This window comes from Parasteatoda tepidariorum, chromosome 8 (assembly GCF_982258835.1).
Source record: "Parasteatoda tepidariorum strain Cologne lab strain chromosome 8, Ptep-v5.0, whole genome shotgun sequence".
In the NCBI taxonomy this organism is placed as follows: domain Eukaryota; kingdom Metazoa; phylum Arthropoda; class Arachnida; order Araneae; family Theridiidae; genus Parasteatoda; species Parasteatoda tepidariorum.
This window is the reverse complement of record NC_141762.1, coordinates 48,708,667-48,721,072: the sequence shown is the minus strand read 5'-3', so window position 1 is coordinate 48,721,072 and position 12,406 is coordinate 48,708,667. Positions and strand designations below refer to the sequence as shown.

The following is a 12,406-nucleotide window of genomic DNA, read 5'->3' as shown; positions in this document are numbered from 1 at the left end:
TGGTACTTTTTGTCTGCCTGAGTAAATTCAATTATATTTTACTTATTTATCTATTTATTTAAAAATAAATAGATATCAGTCACCTAAAAAAAATATGTAGAATTTACTTGCTCCCATTGACTTTTCATTGGTAACTTTATAGCATGCTCACAGATAGTTGTTAAAAAATTCTTCTAAAAGGGCGAAGCATTTTTTAATAACTTTATGCAGCTTTTTAATTACTGGTCACAGGTACATACAGTTTCCACTTTGTAACTTTTCATTTGTAATTTGATAGTTTCACTTCATTTAAAAAAAAAAAATGCAGTAAAGTCGAAACAAAATTATCGAAAACTGTCACAGTAAATTCAAAATTTTTTTCACTATTCACTATTATCAATAATTTGTTATTCTTCAGAGCTATTTTTGGATTCTTATTTGAATTGTAAAGACAAACATTCAACTGATTAAGAAAATCTTCAGAAAATATTAGATTTTTATTTGACAAAACCTATGAGTTTTATAATGTTCAAATAAGTTTCATTTCAAATATTTTAATGTATTACATATATTCACCTTTCTTATAATTATAATATAAATATATGTCTATACAACAATTTAAACTTTTGGCTGTGAGTGTTATTTTCTGTTATTTGGCCTTCCTATAGAGATTATTAAAGACCTTTATTTTAAAATCACTACAAAGTATAGTTAATGTAGAAAGCTAAGGCAGTCACTTCACTGACAGTATAAATAATAAATCACTGGCTTGAAAGGAAATATTATAGATACTAAGATATTTATTAAGAGATCAATTTTCCGAAACAATTTTAAACAGGATTATTTAAAACATTCTTTCAAACTTTGACAACTAATGGCATCTCGCATAAATTGGTGATAATTCATGTCTGTATATGTAAACAGAAATTTTTGTGGAAAAATGTGTTTTTTTTCTTTTTCATAGAAATTGAGGTTTCTTAGCCCAAACTTACTTCTTACTCTGCAGCAATTTGGTCGTAAAAATCAGACAGGATTAAGCTTTTCCACTTAATATTGGATAGATGCACGAATAATTTTTTCGCAAATAATAATTAAACTATTTTCTGTTGGGAAATTCACAAACAACAGACTTTAAGGTTTCTTATTATTCCATGTGTCTGTCTAAATCGGTGAGTTAATTTTGAAACTTTATATTAGACAATAAAATAATTTTAAAAGATAAGCATGTCATGAACATCAAGCTTTCACAGACGTTTACAGAAACACAGTTTCTAAAATTTGTCATAAGAAGGAGTTAACATTGAAAAGTGTACATTGCTTTATAAATGAAGAACTCTTAAACAATTATTTTAAAATTTGCAAGCTACTTAAAATACATTGCAAGTAACTTTATAACATAAAATACATCACCCTGCATTTACAAGCTCTTAAAATCATAATTTTATATTAGAGTTATTTAACTGTTTCTCTGAAGAGACCAGTCACATTTCTAGACAGTATTCTATGTTCTTTCTTTAAAAATAATAAACAGTTCTGAATTTTGTTCTTTATGATATCTACAGTTGCTGGATTATCAGCTTGAAAGAGGAGAAGTAATTCACCCCAAGCATCTTGAACAATACTGTTATCGAATCCATCTGAATCGAATTTCCAAGGAAGTAAGTCAATGATTTCAACTGCTTCTGGCACATCTTCAAAGATTCTTACGAAAGCTCTGCTGTCTACTGAGTTCGAATTTATAATTAATCTTTCGTAGCACATTTGAAGTCTTTTGTAGAAAGTAAGAGTATCTGAACTCTTGTGCTCTGTTATCTCATTCATAAACTCTAGCAATTCGTGGTTTTTTATAACTGATTGATAGTTTATTTCAAGCAAATGTTTGTAAAATTTACTGATAACATTGCACGTTTCTTGAAACTGGGTGCCACATTGTACTCCGTATATGTAAACATAGGATGAAGAATCAATATCCTTCTGAAAGATTTCTTTAATTTCATATTCTTTAGCATTCACATCTTTCTTACAGTCAGTGCGGGTGAAAAAATTTGCAAAAAAACCTCCAACAGCACCAGCTACTTTTGCACCTAATTGCACACCTGGGTGAGGTACAAAATTAGCTGCACCAGCTGCAATATTAATTGCTGCAATCACGTGTTTCATTGTATCATTTTTTCTAGAAGAATTGTTAATTATCATCACTATTTGTTCTAATAAGCTTATGCTCTGTTTTCGTAAGTCTATCCATTCATAGTAAAAAGATTTAAACATATCAAGTGTTCTTTGGCAACCTACTATCAGATCAGCTATTTCTTTGCCGTCGTTTATTAAAGATTTTAAATCACTTTTTGCCATAGTTATAGAATTTTCCGGCAGTCCAGGGATTTTCCTTGTATTATTGCTATTGGTTAATATGATATTACTTAGTACGTCTTTTACAAAGGTTTTATTTTCTCCGTCTGCTTTATCTAGGTTAATGTTTTCTAGAAATTCAAAATGATCTTGTAAATCCTTGTTCATTGAACTTCTTAATTTCGCATAGGGAATTCCAGTTTTCTCGTTTTGCGATGATTTAAAAGAATTATTTTTGAGTTTTGTTTGTTCTAGATTTTTATCAGCGGCATTCTTAGATGGGAATTGTTCTTCTGAATCTTTAGTCAGGGCGCCTCCAGATGCTACATAGTGCATTGTAGTTTTTCTTGTTTGTGGATTGTCAAATGTATTACTTTTGAGTTTGGCTTCAGGATATTGATTGATCATGATCTTCTTTTTGGTAGGACGGCGAAGTTTTGGATCATATATTTTGAAATGAACCACATTTTTCTTGTCAGCATGGCCAACATCACCGGTTTTCTGGCTTTGTTTATTTATAAATTCAGAAGATTTATCTTGTGGAATGTTAATTGGTTCGTCCAAATCTGAATTATCAGTTGAAGATTGCCAGTGAAGATTGCCTCTGAAAGTAAGCTTTTTACCTTGACTAACTTCGTTTTTTGATGTCTTTCTTTGGTCCAAGCAGTTGGATTCTTTCGATTCCTGCTTTTTTGAGATGTTTTGATTTTTAAATATGGGGATATTATCTTCATCAAGTTTATATTTCTCATCACTGGTCTTCCAATTGGAATTGGGTAACCTTTTACCTTTATCATAATATTGGGGAACCTTGTCTCCTTGAAAATATTTTTTTAACTTTATATCATTGTCCCATAAAACTTCTCTATCATTTATATGACCAAGATTGGAGATATTTTGCCAAACAATGTTATTTTCCTGATCTTGATGTATATCTTTGTGCATATTTTCTAATTTTTCTCCTCGAACATATGTTATCTTCTCAGTTGTGTAATAACTCATGTTACCTTTCTTGTGAAAAGTTTCTCTAGTACGAGTAGCAATTCCGGCTTGAACGTTTGGAAAAACTTGACTGTGAAAAGTTTCTCGAGTGCGAGTCACTCGTCTTTGTTCATTGTTTGTAAAGTTTCTTCTAAATTTACCTTGTAAAGGGCGAGCTTTGCAAATGGCTAAGTTTTCCCGGCTCACGCTAAGGATTTCATCTGAATTTGGTTTTATATTTTTGTTATTTGGAACATTTTGATCTTTCATTTCTCTTGTATTTTTGTTATTGCCGTTTCTTTTCTTACCATCACGCTGATAAGACTGTTGTATATTATTTTGTTTGTACACTTTTGTTATGTATGTTTTGGGTTTGGTTCCTGTTGCCGTTTCTTGAACTTCCCGCATTTTTTTCGCAGTTTCGGAACATTCGAAAACCTTTGTTTTTGATGTCTCCTGGATTGATTTGTCTTCTGAAAGTTCATACGCCGCTGTAGCATCTGATATCGCAGCTAAAGTCAACTCCGATTCATTTGGAGCATACGAAAACTTTCCAAATGTCTCTTCATTCAGTCCATCTAATGATTTTTCTGAAACATTGTCATTGTTCGAGTTACTTCCTGAATCATGTCTGAATCTTCGGTAAGTATAATCTTTAGGTGAAATACATTTATTGTGTTTTGTATATGAATTTTCTGGTATTTCAAGATCAATTAGAGAACTTTCATAATTGCTATCTTTATTTGAAGCATAAATATTTGTATTTACTGGCACGTCTAAGTCTATTAAGGAATTTTCATTAGTTTCATATGATGAATTAGTAGGGAAAGCCTTTGTTTGTTTTAAATTTTCTGATGTGTCTAGGTCAATTAAAGGACTTTCATAAGAACTTGTGTGTTTATTTTTCAAGTTATCATTGTTTGTTGGGGTCCATATTGAATACAAGGAAACATTATCGTCTTCAACCTTACACACTTCAGGCTGAAATAAACCGTATGCTTCTGCAGGATTCGCTTTTTCCAAAGTGCTGAAATAGGAGCTAGTGCTTTTTGCTTGTGACCCAGAAGGAACAACATTCTGTTTATCAGGAGAGGATGCTTTCGGAGATGAATACAAGTTCTGAGATTTTGTGTTTTGTAAAATGTTGATTGTGCTTCTATCAATAGCAGCCCAAATGTCTCTTACAGATTTGTCTCGTAATACGGCTTTGGGTTCCATGTCTAATGTTTAAATCTTAAGTTTTTGTGGCAATGATTTTTATTATTCTAAAGCTATTTTAGAGCCATCTTCGACGCCTTTGATTGCTTTTCCTGAAATTAAAACATAAATAAGAAATTAGAAATGCAAAATATATATAAATGGTGAGGAACCTAATATATAAATGGTGATATATATATAATGGTTATAACTTAATATATAATGGTGACTGATATATACATAAATGGTGACGAACTTAAATAATTTGCATGGTGTTCTGCAATCGCCAACCGTAAAATAGATTTTCCTTAAATGTTTGCTCATCACAAATGAGGTAAAAACAAGTCGGGGACGTGAATTAATGTTTAACCTAAGAGAAAATATAAATGCTATCGGAATTTGTCGAATTATTAGTGAGAAAGAGAGGATGAAAAACATTGAATTCAGGTCCTCGGAGGTGCATGCATATATGTATATATATATACATATATATGTATATATATATATACATACATTATATATATATATATATATATATATATATATATATATATATATATATATATATATATATATATATATATATATATATATATATATATATATATATATATATATGTATGTATATATATATATATGTATGTATATATATATATATGTATGTATATATATATGTATATGTATGTATATATATATGTATGTATATATATATGTATATGTATGTATATATATATGTATATGTATATATATATATGTATGTATATATATATGTATATGTATGTATATATATATGTATATATATGTATATATATATATATATATATATATATATGTATATATATATATATATATATATATATATATATATATATATATATATATATATATATATATATATATATATATATATATATATATATATATATATATATATATATATATAATATATATATATATATATATATATATAAGTCAAAAACAGAGAAAACAAGGAAAAAATAAAAACTTAATGAAAAGAGAAGAAATTTTTTTTCTTGTTATAAAATAAAATCTTCAAAAAAATTTTTTAAAAATAATATTAAAAAGGAAGACAAAAAAATTAAAAGCCTTAATCTCTTCATCAGCTCACACGATTTTATCCGCAAAAAGAAGTGCTTTCTGCTATTGTGTCAATATAGCCATACAATGGTGTGAGGAGCACTCAAAAAACTTTTTGAGATCAAAAAGAACATATTAAAAGATATATCATGCAAAAAACAGATGTTTGTTCTTTATGTTCTTAACTTATTTTATGAGTTTTATATACTTGCAGCTTATGGGCAGTAAATAAAACTTATTAATGTTAAACTTATAACTTATTAAAACTTATTCATTTTTTTCGTTTTTCTCTTTTTATCCATTATGTCTTTATTGTGATATATATATATATATATATATATAAATTTTTTTTTTGTATAACTGATTTATAAAATTGGCTTATCTCTAAGGTATATTCCCTTTATGCGATGAATATAATATTCAACAGAATATTTCTATTTAATTTTAAACGTGATAAATTCTAAATTTAAATTTATCTAAAGGAGAAAGAATGCGTTTGTAAATTTCGTTTGCATTAGTGATAATTTTATCTGATAAGTAAAATTTTCTTCATATTTTTTCCTCCTGTGTTATCAAAGTTTTATCGGTAAATAATCGCTGATGTCTGTTGTCCTGACTTCTGAGAACCGAATAATTTTTTGGAAAAGGAAAGTAAAATATTTCTTTGAAAACAACAACCATAATTCATTTTTCATTGCTGTCTGATTACTCTAGTAATAGTGGACAACATCAACAATATTGTTACTACAATATTTTTACTATCCATCATATTTCCTGGTAATAACAAGATATCTGTCTCATAGTATATATTAAGATACGTTGAACTAAGTGTTTAATTCATTTTTAATATCATTTAAATAACTATATTGATAAATTGTGATTTCAAATAAAACTTGCTCTTTGGATATTTAAATTAGATTAGCAATTTAGTTAAAAATGAAATGAAAGCATTAAAAATTTAATATGTGTTTCTAAATAACATAAACCATTATCATATTTTTCCACAGGATATTCCGCAATCACCGCAATACGTATTTTTAGAATCCCGTTACCTATATTTTTAGAATTCCTGTAAAAAATCAAGTCAAAATATGTTCACATTTGGGAATGGAAATTATTATTTACAGAATAGGTAAAATAGAGTTTAGTTTAAACAACCAAAAAAAAGGGAGAAAAAGTTCTAAACTGCGTCAAACAAGTATCCTCCTTTTAGTAAATGGTAAAAAATTACATGACCTCTCGCAATGAGTTTAGTCGAAAAAGTAAATAAAAGGAGGATTCTGCTACTTAGTTACCTGATGTCACTGATGTCGTGACGACAGGGTCAATAGTTAAAGTCTTCTATGTACAAAAAGTACAATTTTGTACTTGAATTTATTTACGCATCTGATATTACTGTCTGAGTATACTTAGCGAATAATTTGAAGACATAATTTCAAAATAGTCTTTTAACACCGCTTATTACATATAGTGTTAAAACTTGTTTGATTGCGTTTATAAGAAACACCTCTAAGTTCCATCAGGAAATCAAACTGGTTTTGCAAATCGGCCTCTTCACTGGGGATTCGACAGGTTTTGAATGTGTTTTTTTTCCTTCTCGCTTGTGATCGTTTATGTATACGCTAATTTTTCTTCATTTTTGGCGAAGGAATCTGAAAATATACATTAAGGTTGGTGTTTTCTTGAGGTTGATGTATCTTTTATATTGTGTTTTGATTAAAAAAAAACTATATTACAAATAGCACCATAAAGTGCGTAACATATTGCTTACCTTAAAATAAACTATCTTTTAAAATAATGACTGAGTACCTCCTCCGCGAAAAAATGTCTAGTTCAAAGAATTCAAGAGGTGGAGAGGAGCATTTGTGCAGTGCCCGGCGTTTTACAAGCTGTTATTGGCCTAATAATTATCTAATAGTTTTTTTTTATTTAGTTTTCAAACATAAAAATCAGCATTATCCAATTTGTTTCGGCTATGGAACTTCAAATGATCGAGCTTTTTTGGGACGCCGCATTATAAAAAAAAGTTCATTATCAGCTATGAATATACTAACCAAAAAGAAAAAAAAAATCTCCTAATTATTTTGAAACCTTTGAATGCATAGAATGAAATATTTAACAATATGAATTTTTTCTAGGTGCATGCATAGAGTGAAAAAAAATATCCTTAATTATGTTTTTTAAATTTTTATTTTTGTTTTTAACAAAATTGTTATAAATAATGAGAATAGTTAACATAAAAACGTAATTCTTTATTCTTGAATTTAGTTATTTTATTTTGATTTGAAAGCTCGATAAGAAATACGTATGAAACTTTTATAAATGCATATTCTTTTCATAATTTATTCAATATATTGTTATTGAAATTTTTTTTATAAAAATTTTGCTACTTTTTTTTCTTTCGCATTTTACATAACAAGTTCATATAAACAAAAGAAGTATTAAATATATTATGGATTATTGATTGGATATAAATATCACGTTACCGATTTAAAATATCCCAACTCACGGAACCCTTGTCATCCTTCACAAAAACCTAGGGTTCCGCGGAACACATTTTGGAAACAGCTGATATACATGATTGCCTAAGCATGGTTCTTAAAGACAGTTTTGGGAGCAAAATGCAAAACATAGAAATTTAACCCATAGAGTTACAGTTAATAACATGATTAAAAAATTTGTTTGATTAATTCATTTAAATTTAGCAAGTTAACTCTTGAAATCGTTAGATTTAAGACAGCCATAAAATCATTTTAATGGAAAAAATTGCTTAGTTCGTTTTTAGGAATTAAAAAAAATTAAAAAGCAGTTTATCTATCAGAATTATTTAAACTAAAATCTAACTGGTTTCTGAGTTACTTACTTTCCTAGAGGCTCTGCAGAAACATAAAATTTGAAGGGCCCCTCGCAATGCCTGGCAACTGCTCTAGGACTATATCGCATGATAAATCGGTGACCTTTTTGTTTTTTCTTTTTTAAATAGCCCAAAGATGACTAAAAGGCACTTAAAACAACATAAAAAGTAGACTTTGGACAGAATAATTGAATCAGAATTTTTACCTAGTACTTTGTAACAGGGTTTTGGAAGTAATATGCTATTTTTCTAACAAATATGATTCAATAATAGGTACAAAATACCTGTTCCGGAAAATACTAGCCATTTCTACGTTGAAATAAAAACGAAAATGGACGAAAATAAACGCTGAGAAAGGTTAACAGGAAAACATACCTCTTCATTGTTGAATTTGGTTACTTTTATTTCGATAAGACATTTTAATGCAATTAGTTTACAAATGCCTATCCTTTTCATTATTCATTCATTATATTGATATTAATAATCGAATAAAAAAGAAAAAAAAAGGAAGAAAAACATTGTTTTGGATTTACCTTCTTCACAAGCATTTTAACGAAATAATTCCATAAAAATGACAGAATACATAATGAATTATTAATTGGATATAAATTTAATTACAGGTTTCGAAAATCATAACTGGTTTAAAAAAGTCCTAACACTCGGTACCCCCGTGACCCTTTTTACGGAACCCTAGGGTTCCGCGGAACAGATGAACCTTTGGAAAACGCTATTGTACGTAGCCGTCTCCGAACGTCGCACTAGGAACCGGCCCATATCCAAGAGGTCGTGGGTTCGATCCTCGCCGGCCGAAGACTCCCCGTGTAGTAAATGGTGACTGATGCACGTTAAATCTGTCGAGTCTCAAAGTCCTCCATGTTCCCACAACAAATCAATACCTCTGGGGGTACTGATCTAGGAGTTTCCTTGTCTTCTGGATTGGTTCAAAATTACAAGACTACGGAGTTGAACGTAAGTAGTCGTAAACCCATGAAATTGGGTCGGCTGTTCAACGACGGTTATAAAATAAAATGTATTGGACAACATCTGGTTCAATTTTATCTCTTAAATATTATTATATATTTGTTATAGTTTGTTATATATTTGTTGCATGACTTTATAAAACGATTGTTTTTTCTTCGTTGGACTGAGTTTTGAGTTACAATGGAAAATTACATGACTGGAATAAAATTTAACTCGAATAGTCTTTTGATTAGTTTATGGCATATAAATATATTATGCGATTCTAGTGAATTTTGTTCTATGATCAAAATGTGAAAAAATGCACAATAAAAATATCCAATAATGTATAAACTGCAAATTATAAAACGTAAATGGTAATGGATTGGTCATGTTTTACGTAAACCTGAAAAATGCAAAGGAAAACAAGTTTTTGATTGGAAGCCTGAGGGGAATAGAAAAAGAGGAAGACCTAAAAATACTTGGCGCAGAGCGATTGTAAGTGAATGAAAACAGTCAGAAAGACATGGCGAGAGGCAAAATATTTGGCCACAAATAGAGTAAGAAGGAGAGCTATAATAGACCCCTTCACTCCAATTCGGAGTGTGGGAATATGTATAATGTGTAAAAAATGTTACAAATTTATCACTTTATATGCAATGATTAAAGAAAATTCATCATTAAAAATAAGCGAAATTCATTGAAAATTTGTTTTCTAAACAATATTTCATCTCTTTTATGAATATAGGCTATACATTTCTAAGAAAAATTAACATTTTCTGCCATTTTTAAAGCTTTGACCCAAGAAATATATATATACTTTTAATTAATTCTGATTAAAAGAATAGGATAATGGTACATTGGTGAAACTGAGTACTAATATGGGAATATTCCCGTCACTGAAGAATCTTAGTACTATAATTTTTTACAAGTGAATAGCATGTAACCTTTTTTTTTTTTAAATATATTTAGACTAAAAAAGTTTCAGAATTTTTTTCCTCGTATTCATATTATCGAAATATAATAAATCTTCGAAGTTTAAAAGGTAGCTGTGGTTTAGCCAGCAAAATTATTTTCTAAAGGCGATAAAAAAAAATCCATATTCTGTAGCAATAATATCTAAAATTAATATAATACATTCGAAATTAATTTTATTGTTAAATATAAACAAGCATACCTTTTTACTCGCTCAATCATATAAAGTTTTCGCACAGTCGGTAGCTTTCTCTCATCATTGTAGATGTAAACTCAAAAATACACCTGAGTCAACAGAAGTAAAGTCGTTAAAAAATAGTTCGATGGAGTGTTCTTATCAGTTTATGTTGATAGGATATCTGTAGTATGATTTCAGAACTTTAGAATGAATGTCTGCTTTAGATTAGGGAATTTTCCCTTTTCATAACCGAACTAAAAATTAGAGCTGTTGATAAATGAGCAAATATCAATTGCTTATTTTTATATTATATTTATAAAGAGTGTGATATTGATATCTCTTTTATTTTTCCTCGTCATTGGCAGGTAGATTTCCCCCCTAATCCTGTTCTAAAAATCAATAGTGATTATTAATGTAAGTTAATAGTAAAATTAAATAAATATATGAATAAAACAAATAATACATATAAAATATTTTTAAGCGTTAATAAATTTGCCAGATTTTCATACTGACTTATTCAAAACTGTAAAAATAAATAAAATATCATAGATATCAAAATATCATATCATTGACAAAAATCGTGATTTATTCGATTTAAATTTTTTGATTTATCTTCTAAAACATATGATAATATGCATTAATGATTCTTAATAATATTTAAAAACGATATCATAACAAGAATAGTTAATATATTTCTAACTGAAATGGTTAATACAAACAAATCACAGAATAAATAAAATCATAGCATTTTTTGATTAAGCTCTGCATCCTAATACATTTCAAAGATGGAGAGGTGATTTGTCAAATAGATTTCCAATGAAGAGTAAATTAGTTTAGATCAGAAAAGATTATTAAAAAAAATATGTTCAAGTAACTCTAGGTAGGACAAGTCTTTTTTCAATATTGACACATGTTAAATACATATTGTTAAATACATATTTAATAAGTTTTAAAAGCACTTGTACTTAAATAAACACGGAACTAAATAATTATAATCGACATATGTTTTTGTCAGCAAATTATTTTGCATGCCGTTAATAAAAAATTATAATTAAATGTCATACCTCTCTTATCTGCTATTAGTCTATTTCGAAATTTGATAATTTAAATACATCAAATTATCTCGTTTATTTTTCGTTGTATTAAATCGTCATTATCAATGACCCTAAGAATATATTTGTTAACTGTATTCCATGAAATATATATACCGGACAGATGGCGTCCCGCAGTGGACTGATCGTTAAGACACGGTTCCCAGCAGATCACCGAATTCAAGCATCACTGGCTGCGGTCAGTGTGCGGGTGGGTGACCACTTGGATTAATCTGCCTAGGGACTGAGGGTGTGCGGTATTGGTCCTCGTTAAACTGTTCTACCGTAAAGTGCTCGACTTCGCGTGCAGGTCGTTGGGCTACCGAAGCGGGGGTGCCATCCCCTCTGCAGAGGATCAAAATTGTGATGGCTTGTCTTCGGATCATCCTCAGGGATGTTTCACAGACCGTTGCCAATAGCCCATTGTGCAGTTCTAGTGCGACGTAAGTGAACTACAAATGCAACAACATGCCTCTCCTATCTGCTTTTAGTCTATTTTGAAATTTAATAATTTATATACATCCCTCGCGTTTTTTTTTTCGTTGTATTAAACCTTCGTTATCATTGACCTGAAGAATATATTTGTTACCTGTATTCCATGAAATATATATGCCGGCCAAATGTCCGAGCGGTTAGCGTGCCTGAATGCGAAGCCAACGGCTGCAGATTCGAATCCCGTTCAGGGCATGCATGTTTCTCTCTGTCCACTTTCTGTTGTCCTCAGTTGTGTGTGAATGTGGCCCACCC

The 12,406-nt window shown here is 29.3% G+C and overlaps 1 protein-coding gene across 2 annotated transcripts; it reads right to left on the bottom strand.

Moving 5' to 3' along the window:
• Positions 1–457: 457 nt before the first annotated feature.
• LOC107450139 (uncharacterized) lies at positions 458–11,702 on the bottom strand. 2 transcript variants are annotated; one of them, XM_087150258.1, is made up of 2 exons: positions 11,633–11,702; positions 458–4,619 (listed from the first exon to the last, which is right to left on the bottom strand). In XM_087150258.1, exon 2 carries the CDS (start codon positions 4,525–4,527, stop codon positions 1,432–1,434), a length of 3,096 nt encoding a protein of 1,031 aa, XP_087006384.1. In that variant the 5' UTR covers positions 4,528–4,619; positions 11,633–11,702; the 3' UTR covers positions 458–1,431. The 2 variants fall into 2 exon arrangements, with proteins under 2 accessions (XP_087006384.1, XP_042902764.2); XM_043046830.3 differs by lacking the exon at positions 11,633–11,702 and adding an exon at positions 10,593–10,717.
• Positions 11,703–12,406: the final 704 nt, after the last annotated feature.

Bases quoted from the DNA above. Each gene is read 5' to 3' on its own strand.
- LOC107450139 (XM_087150258.1), bottom strand. From the start codon at position 4,527: ATGGAACCCAAAGCCGTATTACGAGACAAATCTGTAAGAGACATTTGG.